Genomic DNA, 15,480 nt, shown 5'->3' with positions numbered 1-15,480 from the left:
CTGTCCCTGCGAGCTCAGTCCCCGTCAACCATCTGATCCCATCCACACAAACCTCGAATAGTTTTATACTGAACTTATTTTATCTAATATAATAAAATGCTAGGCCGCGTATGCGCACTCAAAAGTCGTGTTCCCTGATCCGTTGCGGAAATACGACTGCGCATGCGCGCCCCTGGCTCTCACTGTGTACTATGCTCAAGCTGCCGCCATGGCTCCTCTCTCGAACTGCAGCAGGATCGAGAGAGGAGCTGCGGCGGGGGCTTTCAGGACAGAATATGATTACCATGTTTCTTTAGGCAGCCCCGGTTGTTTACTTGGATTCAATGTCAGCATTAGGGTTCGCCGGCCGCCGCAGCCTCGCGGCTAGGTAGGGGGACAACAATCGCGCTTATGCTCAAGCCGCCGCCACGACTCCTCTCTCGAACCGCACCAGGATCGAGAGAGGAGCTGCGGCGGGGGCTTGAGCATAAGCGCCATTGTTGTCCCCCTACCAAGCCGCGAGGCTGCGGCGGCCTTCCTCACCCGGCTCTCACGGCTGGCGGCCGGCGAACCCTAATGCTGACATTGAATCCAAGTAAACAACCGGGGCTGCCTAAAGAAACAAAGTTTCACGGTGCTTGGCCCGCCAAACAATTCCTGCCGTTGCCAAAATTTGCCCCACCGTTCCTTCCCTTCCTCCATCAGGTACAGTTCAGCTCCACCTATGTTAAAAGGAGCTGCTTTGAAATTGGAGACCTGCCGCCACCGTAACACGTTCCCTCTGCCGCGGTCCCGTATGTCAGAGAAGGGGCGGGACCAAGGCAGAGGGGAACGTGCTACGGCAGTGGCAGGCCTCCGATTTCGACGCGGCTCCTTTTAACATTGATGGAGCTGCACTGCACCTGATGGAGGGAGGGAAGGAAAGGTGGTTGTGCACTGTTGAGCCCCTCTTTGCCCTCAGACCCTCTCCTAACTGCTCCCTCCCGTCTCAGACCACTGGGGGGAGGTGCCTGTCTTCAGCTGCAGGGATGGAGGGAGGGAGGGAAGAAGAAAGAAGGAGCCCTTGCAAGCGAGTTATCAAAAGCCAACCATAGCCTGGGACCCCTACATGGTATGAATAATGACCAGACAACAAAAGGTAAGAAAAATAATTTTATTTTCTGTTTTGTGATTACAATATGTCAGATTTGAAATGTGTCTTGAGGGAGGCTGCCGCCACGACTTTGGACAGAGGAGTACCATTTTCGTGGGAGCCGGCCTTCGGAGAGGCTTGGAACGCTGGGATGGATGCGGGAGGGGCTGCCGCTACGAAGGGCTTTGGTGGGGGAGCCAGCCAGACCGCGAGTGTGGGGATGTTGTAAGCGCGGATTGGTCAAGGAGCCGCCGCTGCCGAGGCTTTGAAATTGCTCTACCACCGTCACTCCCTCCTGCCCCGGCTCTGCCTCTGCCCCTGCCCAGGTTCAAAAGCAGGAGAGGCGGTCATCTAGCACCCGTTAATCTAACGGGCTTAAACACTAGTTAAAGTATAAAAAGAAACAATATTCTGTACAATTGTCATTTTATAAATCAAAGTTCTGGCTGCTGAACCGGAGAAAGAGATGTTCAGCTGGCAGGGCTTTGTTTAAAAATGTTTATCAACACAACTAATATACCGGTACTACTTTATCCTAAAGCAAAAAAAGAAAATAAATAGAATTTTTTTTTCTATCTTTGTTGTCTGGTTTCTACTTTCCTCATTTTCTCCTCATTCAATTCCTGCTATCTATTGTCTGCTTTCTCTCTGCCTCTTCCATATGCTCTGTTACTGTGCCTTTCCCTTCCATCTCTCCCTCCAACCCCCCCTCCCACCCCCCTTTGGTAACATGGTAATATAGCAATATAGTAGATGTTGGCAGATAAAGACCCGAATGGTCCATCCAGTCTGTCCAAACTGATTCTATTTAAATGTCTGGCGCCCATCTTCTTCCCGCTGCTCCCCCCCCCCCCATAGTCTGGCATCTCTCTCTTCCCCAATTCCCTTCAGCAGCGTCTTCTCCCCTCTCTCTCTTCCCCAGTTCCCTTTAGCGTCTTGTCCCCTCTGTCTCTTCCCCAGTTCCCTTCAGCAACATCTTGTCCCCTCTCTCTCTCTTCCCTAGTTCCCTTTAGCAGCATCTTGTCCCTTCTCTCTCTTCCCCAGTTCCCTTCAGCAGCGTCTTGTCCCTTCTCTCTCTTCCCCAGTCCCCTTCAGCAACATCTTGTCCCCTCTCTCTCTTCCCCAGTTCCCTTCAGCAACGTCTTGTCCCCTCTGTCTCTTCTCCAGTTCCCTTCAGCAACATCTTGTCCCCTCTCTCTCTTCCCTAGTTCCCTTCAGCAGCATCTTGTCCCCTTCTCTCTCTTCCCCAGTCTCCTTCAGCAGCGTATTGTCCCCTCTCTCTCTTTCCCAGTTCCCTTCAGCAGCGTCTTGTCCCCTCTCTCTCTTCCCGTTCCCTTCAGCAGCGTCTTGTCCCCTCTCTCTCTTTCCCAGTTCCCTTCAGCAGCGTCTTGTCCCCTCTCTCTTCCCGTTCCCTTCAACAGCGTCTTGTCCCCTCTCTCTCTTCCCCAGTTCCCTTCAGCAGCATCTTGTCCCCTCTCTCTCTTCCCCAGTTCCCTTTAGCGTCTTGTCCCCTCTCTCTTCCCCAGTTCCCTTCAGCAGCGTCTTGTCCCCTTCTCTCTCTTCTCCAGTTCTCTTCAGCAGCGTCTTGTCCCCTTCTCTCTCTTCTCCAGTTCTCTTCAGCAGCGTCTTGTCCCCTTCTCTCTCTTCTCCAGTTCTCTTCAGCAGCGTCTTGTCCCCTTCTCTCTCTTCTCCAGTTCTCTTCAGCAGCGTCTTGTCCCCTTCTCTCTCTTCTCCAGTTTCCTTCAGCAGCGTCTTGACCCCTTCTCTCTCTTCTCCAGTTCCCTTCAGCAGCATCTTGTCCCCTTCTCTCTCTTCTCCAGTTCCCTTCAGCAGAGTCTTGTCCCCTTCTCTCTCTTCTCCAGTTCCCTTCAGCAGAGTCTTGTTCCCTCTCTCTCTTCCCTAGTTCCCTTCGGCATCTGTTCCTGCCACCCCTCCAGCACCCTTCGCGCTGACTGCCCCTGATTGTGGGACCCAGAAACATCAGTCAGGCGGCCAGCTGAAGGCAGCCAAGCCTCCAGCCGCCCTCCGGTCCGAGATGTTTTGTGTGAAAGAGGCGGGTGAGGCGGATCTTCAGGGAACCCTTCCTGCAGCAGCTCCCAGCACCCGCACAACTTGATCTGCCACTGCACAACCCTTGCTCCACGTCCCTATCAGCTACGGTCACCGTGATCGATAGGGACATGGAGTGAGGGTTGTGCAGTAGCATGATGAAAAACTATGAAGGGTGGATCTGCTACCAAGGCTTGTAACTCACTGACCCTCCAGGTAAGAAACTTGAGATGACCTGTGGCCATTGGTTTAAATGGTGGCTTCATCAAACTGGAAAGTACATTAAGATACCAGACGACAGGCAGAGGCTTGAGAGATGGTTTAACATTGAAAAGCCCTTTCATGAATCTGGAGCGCAAAGGATGACCAATAAGAGGTTTTCCCTCAACTGGCCTGTGAAAAGCTATGATAGCACTGAGATGGACTTGGATAGATGTGGCGTAGATAATCAAACACTAATTCCACTGCCAAGGAAGTTGGATCGTGATTATGAAGAAGACACCAGGAAGAGAACCTAATCCACTTTTGTTGATAACACTGCTGAGTGGCTGGTTTCCTGACAAAGACGGATGAGCATCTGAAGACGATCCTGATGATTAATAATAATAGCTTTTATTTATATCCCGTCCTACCTTTACAATTCAAGACGATGTACAATAAAAAGTGCTGTAAGGACACCGAGGTAACATCAATTAGATTAGGGAAGGGGTAGATAGACAGTTATGAGATGGGGTGGCATAGGGTAGGAGGAAAGAACATGTAAGATGAGGTGGGTGTAGCGCAGATTTGGGGAATCGGGTAAATTTATTAAATAGGTGGGTTTTTAGTGATTTTCTGAAAGAATGGTGGTCGCTTAAGGTGTTGTTCCAGATCCCTTCTTGAAAGGAGAGTGTCCTGTTGAGGAAGGAAGGCTCTCACGAGAGTGGTGTCTAGGATTGCCCAATGGACGTTGAGTCGGAATAAGATGTGATTTTGGGAAGTTGACTTTGAATCCTAGAACCTTAAGAAAAGAAATGGTCTGAGATGTTGCTTGGACCACTTCCTTAGAGGATACATCCTTGATCAATCAGTCATCCAGGTAAGGGAAGACTTAGAGGCCGTGCGATCTGAGAGATGCGGCCACTACAATCAGGCACTTCGTGAAGACTCTGGGAAAAGATGCCAGGCCAAAGGGAAGAACTTTGTATTGGTAGTGATGTTGATTTATCTGAAAACGGAGGTATTTCCTGGAAACCGGATGAATTGGGATATGCGTGTAGGCTTCTTTGAGATCCAGAGAGCATAGCCAGTCATTCTGATTGAGGAGAGGATAAAACAGGGTGAGGATAAAGCATTCAAAATTTCTCCTTGACTAGAAATTTGTTGAGAGATCTGAGATCCAGAATGGATCTCAGTCCTCCCATCTTCTTTGGAACTAAGAAGAAACAGGAGTAGAATCCCTGGTTCTGTTGAGAGAGAGGAACTTCCTCGATGGCATTTAGAAGGAGAAGGGATTGAACCCCCTGGAGAAGAAGGTAGGACTATGCAGGGTCCAAAACAGATTCTCTTGGAGGATGGTCTGGCGGCAAGATGTGGAAATGAAGAGTGTAACCCTGACGAATGAAGGCAAGGACCCAGAGATCTGATGTTATGAGCTCCCACGAGCGATGAAAAATTGAAGATGGCCTCCAATGGGCTGAGGCAAAGACTGGAAGGTGTTGACGGTGGCTATGCTCTGAAGAAACATGTCAAAAAGGCTGTATAAGTTTTTGTGGAGCAGCTGGAGGTTTCTGTTGCTGACGTGGTTGTTGTTTCTGCCTCCTAGGTTGAGATTGATGAGGAGATGCAGGTTTAGCAGCAAACCTTCTCTGGTAAGAAGAAGCTGGCCAGAAAGGACGAGTGGGTGGAGGCTTCTTTTTAGGCTTGACCAAGGCGTCTCATCTGGTCTCATGAGCTGACAACTTTTGGGTAGCCATGTTCATGGAGGGATCAAAAAGTTCATCTTCTAGACAAGGAACATTTGCGAGCCTGTCTTGATGGTTGACATTCAGCTCAGAAACACGAAGCCAAGCCAGGCGTCTCATGGCTTCCAACATTGCCGTAGCATGAGTGGTAAGCTCAAATATATCATATGTGGAACATACCATGTGTTTTCTCAGCTGGAACAGATCAGAAACATGGAAATTTGTTCACTTATCTGTTCTAGGAGAAAATAAGCAATATAGATTACATATTTTAACTGTCTTTCTCCTTTCATTTGTATATAAATATGTATAACAATTTATCCAAGGTGATCTCAATTAGACAGGAAAAGGGACTGCTAAAAGTTTGAATTATATAGCATATAAACACACACACAAGAAAATCTTATCTTTTACATGCTCTGTGCAACTTTGATATTCATTCTGAATGCATTATGGCAAACGCCACTATCTTCAGCTATGATGTCATTAAGATTAGAGTCATTTATAAATAAGAACATAAGAAACGCCTTCACCGAATCAGACCTTTTGGTCCATCCAGTCCGGTGACCCGCACACGCGGAGGCCAAGCCAGGTGTTCCCCGATGAAGACCTGTTTACCCGTATCCATCAATGTGATTTGCAAGAAGGTGTGCATCCAACTTGCCCTTGAAACCCAGAATGGTGGTCTCCGTCACAACCTCCTCTGGGAGAGCATTCCAAGCGTCCACCACTCGCTGCGTGAAACAGAACTTCCTGATATTTGTCCTGAGCCTGTCGCCTCTCAACTTCAGTCCATGACCTCTTGTCTGATTCACATTTGACAACGTGAATAACGATGATTCTCGCTCTATTTTGTTGAATCCTTTTATTATTAAAATTGATTCATTTAGTGTAAGTTTAAAGTAATGGCATTTTACAAAATAGATGTTCCGTAAGAATACATTAACTGGAAAGAGATATTACATTTCCTTCTGGTGGAATCCCCTTGGTTCATCTTGGGACCATGACATCACATGTGTACTACGAAGAAAGTATTTCTAAATCTACATACCTGCAGGCAGCTTCTTGTACTCTTTTGTTGCTGTCCAAGATACGTTTTAGCAACTCTGTCATTAATGGCTTCAAATACGTGTCCGGAGGCTGACTCACTACCCAATGAGCATAGCGACTAAGAGTCCAGCAAGTGATAGAGCGCACGAGAGCCTTTTTATCAGACAGGCACTGAATAAGGTGAGGAATGAGTTCAGGAAGGTATGGAATCATGCCCTGCATGCATCCTGTGAGGAAAACACATTTTGAAATGTATGAATGTATCCAATACATAACTATATGCTGCTTACTTACAACTAGGCATTATCTATCTTGATACCAAGAAGTATATTTTCTAACCTGAGTATATTCTACTACATTTTTCTATTATGTGGAACCCTGAAAGACTCAATACCAACAAAAAGGTTATGTTACTTCTGAGCTATACAGCATATTGAAAGATTAGGTTTCTTACCTCTGCTAATCTTCTTTCTTCTAAATATATGCTGGAGACTACACAGTAGAGTTGTTTATCTCTTTCAGCCTTAAACTGTAGGGAACTTAAAACCAATTTCTAGCCCCTCCTCCTGTGGTCATCTCCTGTTACTCACCCTGGAATTCCAGTAAGTATACAAGCCAGGTATACAAGCCTCAATCGTTGTAGAACACTGGCTAGAAAAGCAGCACACTGTAGCAGATTTAAAATGGCGAGTAATAGACCAGATTGAGGTTGGGTGGGAGGGTGGTGACCTAACTAAGTTACTTAATTACAGGGATCTTTAAACTAAATACAGTTATACCATCCGGATTGAATGCTGAGTTAGAATGGATGACGTTGGTTTGAAAGGAGGAGTATTTGTGAGAGAGCTGTGTGATTGGATGAGTGAGTAACAAATGGGAAATAAGAGAGAGATTAGAAAAGCCGCAGCCATTTTAGACATACATGGAGACAGTGCTGTACTTTCTTAAACGGTGAGTTTATGTTCTTTAAGAACTTTAGATGTGTTTGATCACACAGTTTATGACTTTACAAATATAGAATTTGTTTGGTATACTGAATATTGTATTTAATATTGCAGGGGAACTATCCTTGAACCAGCACATAATGCGAAACGCTGAATTCACGTCGGAGCCCCATTCATTGTATCTTCTTAAGATGAGATAAGTTTTTCATTATATTTAACTTATATATTTATTTAAATTATATGCAAATGCTGAGAAAATGGTTCTATAGGCCAATGAGGAGGCTGGCTACTGATAGGCTCGAGTATTACATGAAATGGAACCATTTTGAGAGGAGCCAGCTTTACAACTGTTGCGTTAGAAGAAGCGGGGTGATATTTGGACATTTGGATTTATCCCCTGAAGTAGCCTTTTAGGCGAAACAGAAAGACTTTTCTGTCGGGACAAGGAATTGAGAATCTTTTGAGTCACTTCACACCTTCAGATGAGTGGATGTTTTTTTCTCTTACTATTGTTCTAGACCCCACGCCTCAACAACTGCTTATATCTGTAAAGTTGAGCTGTAGCCCTCGCTAATATTTTAGTCAGTTTGGGATCCTGTTCATGCTGTTTATATGTTCCAATATATTGAACTCTGCTTATACTGCTCACGCTAAAAAATCTTTTGAAAAAAATATTTGAAAAATATTAACCGTGCATGAATGAAAACTATTTATTTAAATGTACACGGAGTTTTTTCATAAATCAGTGATGATGTGAGTTGGCTCGGGTACTTGTGTAGTCCTGGCCTCTCACAACTCCGTTGTTTTATATTTTTTCATATTGATGGTGTGATGTCAAGAGGTTTTGTAAATGTGGTATGAATGATTCCCTGCTACTAAATACTATTCACAATACGTTTCATATACATTCTGATTATATACGATTGGATTTCCTAATACATTTAGTTGGATAAAAATTTATAAACATTAGAGACTCTGGTAGAAACCCGTTTACAAAGTATGTATTCTTCCCAATTAATATTTCCAAATTAATAAAGTCTTTTTGCTTATTTGTAAATGGGTTTCTACCAGAGCCTTTAATTCAGTAGCATAATTAAATGAAATAACTATTTCTGTAGTTTATAGGGACGGGTGGGGACGGAGGGGATTCCTCGCGGGGACGGGTGAGGACGGAGGGATTCCTCATGGGGACGGGTGGGATTTCTGTCCCCGCACAACTCTCTAGTAAAGACCTTGAACAATTGCTCATGCCTACTACCTATGGGGAATTCAGGAAACACCTAAAAACATATCTGTTCCTGAAATACTTGGGAAACCAACCTATACAATCATAGTCCTCAACAAACGATCGCTAGAACTATCAATCATTAAGTCTGTATTTTGTTTATTCCATTTAATCTGTAACATTTCTAATCATTGTAAACCGCATAGAACTTCACGGTTCTGCGGTATATAAACTATTGTTATTATTATTATCTTCTTCGGAACTAGGAAGTAACGGGAGTAAAAACCCCTGCTCTGCTGTTGCAGAGGAACCTCCTCGATGGCACGGAGATGGAGCAGAGCTTGAGCTTGAGCTTCCTGAAGAAGGGCAGTCTGGGATGGATTGGAAGGATACTCTCTTGGAGGCATATCTGGAGGAACCTGGATGAAATGAAGAGAGTATATCCTTCCCTGATGATGGACAGTACCCAGAGGTCTGATGTAATGATCTCCCAGCATTGGTAAAAATTATGGAGACGACCTCCAATGGGAAGGGGAGAGGACAGAGGCAGAATGATAGAGATTATGCTCTGTATTAGATGGTCAATAAGGCTGAGATGCCTTAGGTGCAGCAGGAGTTTGAGGTTTCTGCTGCCTCTGTTGCGGTTGTTTCTTAGGAGGCGATCTTGTATGAGGAGCCGATCTTGTATGAGGAGCTGCTCTCTGTGGAAAACGCCTCTGGTAAGATGAAAGAGGTCTGAAGCCTTTAGAGATAGAAGGTTTAGGCTTAGGACGAGTGATGGAAGCAAACGATTTCTCATGTTCAGACAATCATTTAGTAGCTGCCTAGATGGAGTCATCAAACAATTCATTGCTCTGACAAGGAATGTTGGCAAGATGATCTTGAAGATTGGGGTCCATGTCTAGACTGCGGAGGCAAGCTTGCACATTGCCACTGAAAAGGCAGTGACCCTCAAGGAAAGTTCAAATGCATCATAGGAAGATTGAAGGAGATGCATGTGGAGTTGGGTCAGAATGGTGATCGTCTGCTGAAACCCTGGAAGACGGTGTTCAGGAATATATTTGAAATATTCAGGCAGTGTGTCAACCAATTGCTTGAAATAAGAAATAAACAAAATTGTAATTCAAAACTCTAGTTGCCATAAGAGAATTTTGATACAAACGGCGACCAAACTTGTCCATGGTCCTGCCCTCTCTTCCAGGAGGAACAGTGGCATAAACTTTGGCAGGATTGGTCTTTTTCAGAGAAGACGCCACAAGAAGGGACTGATGGGATAGCTGAGATTTCTCGAAGCCTTTGCAGTGAATCATCCTGCAACGAGACTCCAGCTTTCCTGGTACAGCAGGAATGGAAGGTGTCTCAAGATTTCTCTTGAAGGTTTGAGAAAGAAGTCTATAGATGGGTAATTTGAGAGACTCCGCAAGAGGACGAGACATACCCATTTCTTCTAAATATTCCTGAGAGTATTTGGAATCAAAGTCCAAAGTAATACTGAGGTCCTTGCTCATTTGAAGTAGGAAAGAAGAAAAGGATATCTGCTCCAAGGAAGGCTGACTTCGAGGGGTAGAAGGTGACCTCAAGGAACCGAGTTGATGTCGAGCAGGAAGGCAGTGGCACTTGCGCTGTACAGGTAGTATAAAGATTTGAAAAATGTTTCAACGACAGTGCACTTAAATATTGTCTGTGCCAGGATCCTTGGATGATATCACCCACATGTGAGAATATGCTGCCTGCTTGCTCTAAGATCAAAATAAATATATAGTTCGCATGCACAAGGAAAAACTGAAGGGGGCAGCAGAGTTCTTTGGAGAAGGAGGATTGCAAGCAAGGGGAGAATATACTACTGTCCAGAATGACACCTATTGCACTAGAAACCTTTTCTACTGGACTAACTTAGTGCATTGTTTGATTAGTTTTTGAAGGTAACTCCAGATTAGAAATAAGCAAACTTGTCAACATTTGCTTATTTCTAAAATGTTGACAACTGCTAGTCTATATAAGTGTTACATCAAAGCATTTCAGTGATAGCCTTACAGGAAGAGGGAGGGGTGAGTAAAGAGGAAAAGGAAGGCTGGGTGGATGAGAGACATAGATAGGTGATAAGAGGAGACAAAACAAAAATTAATAGCTTTAATGCAATAGGAAACCAAGGCCTTTTTGGGGACCAATCTTTTGGGTGTCAAAATATTTTATCGTTTTGATTTCAAGTCTTACATTCTTGGATTGTCTCAATTTCCTTTTAGTATTCTCACCATAAAATCATTGATGCAGTATTCGGGGTTTTTTTTAAATGTATTGTCCTACAGAGGTGATTATCCTGGTTGGCACTGCAGTTTTTAATATAATATCTGTGTAAATTAATCCCAATTTTTAGCATCTGGCTTGTTTCTACAATGTAGCACCCTTCTTTAGAATGCAAAAAAAATGTGCATTCAGGTATAGCAGGAATATTCCTGTCTCTGAAAAGCTTACAATGTAAGGGCCCCTTTTACAAAACCACTATAGTAAGTCCCATGCGGCAAAGGCAATGCAGCCCATTCATTTCCTGCAGGGACTACCAAAGCTTTGTAAAAAGGGGCCCTAAATCTGTACCTTGATCACAACGACACACAACGAGATCTGAACCGGGCATTCCTAGTTCTGAGCCTACTGCTATACTACATCTTAAAAGGCTAACAGTTTTCAAAAAAAAATAATTATTTGCTTTTACTAACAAGCACTTTCATTTCTCATCTACTATGAGAAAAAGATTTGTGAAATGACCAAACAATTCATGTACAAGTATATTTAGAAATATAGAAATGCATTTTCAATGACATCCAAATCTGAACTTGGACATTTTATGGAACATGCACAAAAATTTTGAAACTGAAAAACAGATGTTCTTGCTCTCAGTGCACCTATCTTATTTAAACATTAAAAAAAACACACATCCAAAATACACAAAACAAGACAAGACATTGGGGCATAGAAGGAGTCACCATTTTTAGTAAACTGGCCACAATGACATCCCAGAAGAACAGTGAGAACCTCAGAGGGCACTACATTGAGCTTCACATAAAAGGCTCAGATAAACATTTCATCATAACCACCTTATAGTGTGCCCTCCAAAACCCACTGGACCCAAACACACCAATAGCCTTTATGCCTTCTATAGGTGTTACCCATTAGGTAGGTACAGTAGTATTTGGGTGAGTTTTGGAAGGCTCACATAGTCCACTATAAGTGTAGTATTTAGAGTGGGATGAGCCATCTCTATTGTTGATTACACCACCCAATAGGCTACTCGAGGAACGTGCTTGCTGCTCTACTGGCGATAGCATCTGAAGCTATCATACAGGCAGGTACATACTGTTTCAGTCACATCTTTAGTGAAATGGTGTGGTGGCCGTGTTAGTCCACTGTTCAAGGTAATATGTAAAAATAAAACAAAAACAAAGGCAAAAGATACCTTTTTTTCACTGAACCTAATGTAGTTTATGATTAGCTTTTGAAGGTATCCCCCTCCTCTGATCTGAGGAAGGTGTTACCTTTGAAAGCTAATCAAAATACATTAAGTTAGTTAAGTAAAAAAGGTATCTTTTTCCTTTAATTTTTTGTTTTATTTCTACATATTCGGAGAGTGTGTGTGTATTGCAGGGTGGGGGGGAATCATGTCTTCATCCCACCAGTGGTCATCTGATCACCTTACTGGTACTCCGCTACATATATGTAACTTACAGCAAATATAACTTCTCTGCAATTGTAACTGACCTGAAAAATAACTTCACCGTAAATGTAGCGTCGCCGAAAATGTAAATGTAGCTATGCCAAAAAATTAAAAAATTAAAAAAAAATGTGTAACTTCGCTGTAATGTACAGTCTCTTCATCTGTTAACTGCATAGAACTTCCAGGGTAATGCGGTATACAAAAATAAAGTTATTATTATTATTACTTTGTTGTTAAACAGGTCTTTTTCAAATGTCCAAATTTATTTTCTTGAACATCTCCTAAAATGTCTGATTTTTGCAGAAAAATATCCAAGATTACAAGCCTGTTCTACTCCCACCCAAACCACACCTCCAACATGCCCTCTTCAGATTTAGACGCACTGCAACCATCTACCACAGAAATCCATCTAGAAAATAGGTTTCAAAAATAGCAAATTGGAAGGGTTTGGTGATAAAAACCTTATGCCACTTTTCAGACTTTTTTCTCCAAAAATTAGCCCCTTAATATGTTATGATTAGATTTTAATGAATGAAATTTGCTTATGAACACACATTGTATGTTAATTTTTCATGTTAAAACAAATTTAAAGCATGTTTCCCTACTTAAGCCATTATTTCAACCTACCTTCAGCTATTGCTCCTAGAACTAAGATACCCGACTCCTTGACTACCCATTCTGGATGAAACAGCAATTCTTTTAGAAGGGGTAGAATCTGTGGCAAAAGTTCATCTCGGAACACATTGGCTAGAACATCCAAGGCAGCAGCTGAGCACTTTCCTTAAAATAGATAAAAATTGAAGCAAATACTCATTAAATAGTAGATATCTGTATGTTTATATATATGCCTTTTAACCTCAAGTTCTGGGAAAAAAAAATCCACTTACTACTACACTATATGGGAAACAAAACACTTGATAATCCACTGCATCATTTGCACTCATAGGGCAGAGGTAGTTACATCATTTGACGAAATGTCTATTTGAGCCATCTGCTGTGTTTTACCTCTCTTAGCTTAGTAGTAACACCAGTAATGCACTGCAAATTATATTCCAGACAAATCACAATTCTAGATAGTTTACACTTCAAACATACATAATTAAACCATACCAGGTACTATCTTTTGTTTTGTGTGTAAGATTTTAAGAGCACGTTTATTTTGATTTCACTTTAAGTCTTATTTAAATTTTTTGCACAAATACATCTTTAAGTTGTCTACTAAATCATAAGGGAATCAATGCTGCTGCTGAGTTGAGTTACATAGTTTTGGGCCTATTACTTGAAAAGTTGCTAAACAAAAGGCCTAATAGGCTGTTCATTTGAAAACTAGGAACTTTTTAAAAAGACCACTAAAGTGTATAGTTGCAACAGCTATCCTCTATTTTTATTTTAGTTTTATGTATCATAAAAAAAATTGTTATTTATTGTATAGGAGTTATTTTATAATATGTATACCACTCTGACATTACTTATCTAGTATCAAGTATTATTTATTTATTTCAATTTCTATCCCATCCTCCCAGTAGCTCAGAACGGGTTACAAGCCAACATTTACAGTACAATGACTATACAGCAACTTAAGTACAAGTTAAGAAGAATGGAGAAGGGAGTACAGAAAGGAATGGGAAATTTAAGGGGGGGGAAGAGGGGTTGTCTGCAGTTTGAATTTTAGTTGAAGAGGAGCATCTTCACCGCTTTCTGGAAGGTCATCAATGAGTTCCGTAATCTGATTAGATGCTTCTCCATGGATCAAAGTTGAAAGATGTGGAAGAATGCTCTAAGGCAGATTGGCACAGGGTCCCTTTTCAAGGAACATCTTATCAGCACATCACTGACTTTTTGGGAATAAGGTTACTGGAGTTACTGGGCTCTTTGAGGATTCTGAAGAAAAAGATCCTGAAATACAGAGGAGTGGTTCCATAAGAAAACTTTGCTGCTTTCTCACAAATGTAACTCCGCTAATAGCAAACTAAACTAAACCTTAGGTTTGTATACCGCACCACCTCCGCATGCGCAGAGCTCGGTACGGTTTACAGAGGTTAAGAGGAAAGGAATTACAAAGAAGGGATATAGGAGAGGGACTGAGAAGATAGAGAGGGGCAGGGTACTGGAGAACGGGAGGAGATTAGATTTTTGAGAAGAGCCAAGTTTTCAAGCGTTTACGGAAGGATTGGAAGGAGCTAGAATTTCTGAGCGGGGATGAGAGGTTGTTCCAGAGTTCCGTGGTTCTGAAGGGGAGGGATGTTCCAAGTTTACCTGCGCGGGATATACCTTTTATAGATGGGAAAGATAGTTTCAGTTTTTGGGAGGGTCTAGAAGAGAGCGGGTTTGATGAATTCCAGAAGAGTGGGATAACGGGAGGAAGGACGCCATGTAGAATCTTGAAGGCTAAGCAGGCACATTTATAGAGGACTCTGGAGTATACTGGGAGCCAGTGAAGCTTAGAGAGGAGTGGGGAAACATGATCGAACTTGCCTTTTGCGAAAATAAGCTTGGCAGCGGCGTTCTGAATTAGCTTAAGTCTATGGAGGTTTTTCTTAGTTAGGCTTATATAGATGGAGTTGCAGTAGTCTAGTCTAGAGAACATTCACAATTGAGCTGTTTAATGGGTATGTCTGTGGGGTTGGTGGTATAAAATGTCATGTCTGTTTTCATGGCTGCAGAGCAGAAACATGCAGTCATTGTTCACTTTGTTCTTTTCTTATGTGATAATAGGTCAGACACCGATGGGAGGAGTGAGAAAAATACATCATGATATTTGAATGTTTTGCTTAGTTTTGCATATATGCTCATGCTGCTTGTTGCTGCTTTTATTATTTGTACTGTGTAATTTGCAATGTCAAAATATATTTAAAATAGAGCTGCTCACTATGGAAAGACTGGGAGTAGATGAAATCTAAACCTCAAAAATACAATTTTCCAGGACATATGGAAACACTTCTGAAATTCCTTGTCCTGTAGAGTGAGAAGTGGTATGTTAATAATCACTTAGTTATTGGCGGTCTAGATAGGTGAGACATTCTAGCCCAGTGTTCTTCAACCTTTTGACACCTATGGACCGGCGGAAATAAAATAATTATTTTGTAGACTGGCAGCTGAATAACACTGGGCTAAGTCATGCCTATCTCCACCCAATCTCCGCCCCCATAATAGTACTAATTGCAACACCATTTTTTCCATATACACCCACACACAATATAATCATATTAATACATAATGGTTAACCACAAAATTAAAATGCACAAAGCACACTGTATGCTTTTCAACATTCATTCCTACCAGAAAACATGCAAATGCAGGACCAAAAACTAAAAGTACCATTTATAAACAAACCCTAAGATGCAAGACTCTGCAAGCAGTACAACCCCAGAAAAGAAACAAATGCATTTCTTCCTGAACAGACAGCAAATGTAAATCAATCACTAAATAAAAAAATAAAAGCATTCCCC

The 15,480-nt window shown here is 42.5% G+C and overlaps 1 protein-coding gene across 7 annotated transcripts in view; it reads right to left on the bottom strand.

Annotated features, from left to right (window-relative positions):
- The window catches only part of TNPO1 (transportin 1), a 560,536-nt gene that overhangs the window by 257,199 nt on the left and 287,857 nt on the right, over nucleotides 1-15,480 (bottom strand). For all 7 annotated transcript variants that reach the window (XM_033929167.1, XM_033929193.1, XM_033929150.1 and 4 more), the window contains exons 12-13: nucleotides 12,659-12,811; nucleotides 6,155-6,380 (exon numbers count right to left, since the gene is read on the bottom strand). In XM_033929167.1, coding sequence (XP_033785058.1) covers nucleotides 6,155-6,380; nucleotides 12,659-12,811 — 379 coding nt within the window. The remainder of the gene's footprint in view (nucleotides 1-6,154; nucleotides 6,381-12,658; nucleotides 12,812-15,480) is intronic.

The sequence above is a fragment of the Geotrypetes seraphini genome, chromosome 1 (genome assembly GCF_902459505.1).
Source record: "Geotrypetes seraphini chromosome 1, aGeoSer1.1, whole genome shotgun sequence".
Lineage (NCBI taxonomy): Eukaryota > Metazoa > Chordata > Amphibia > Gymnophiona > Dermophiidae > Geotrypetes > Geotrypetes seraphini.
This window is presented reverse-complemented; position numbering and strand designations above follow the sequence as displayed.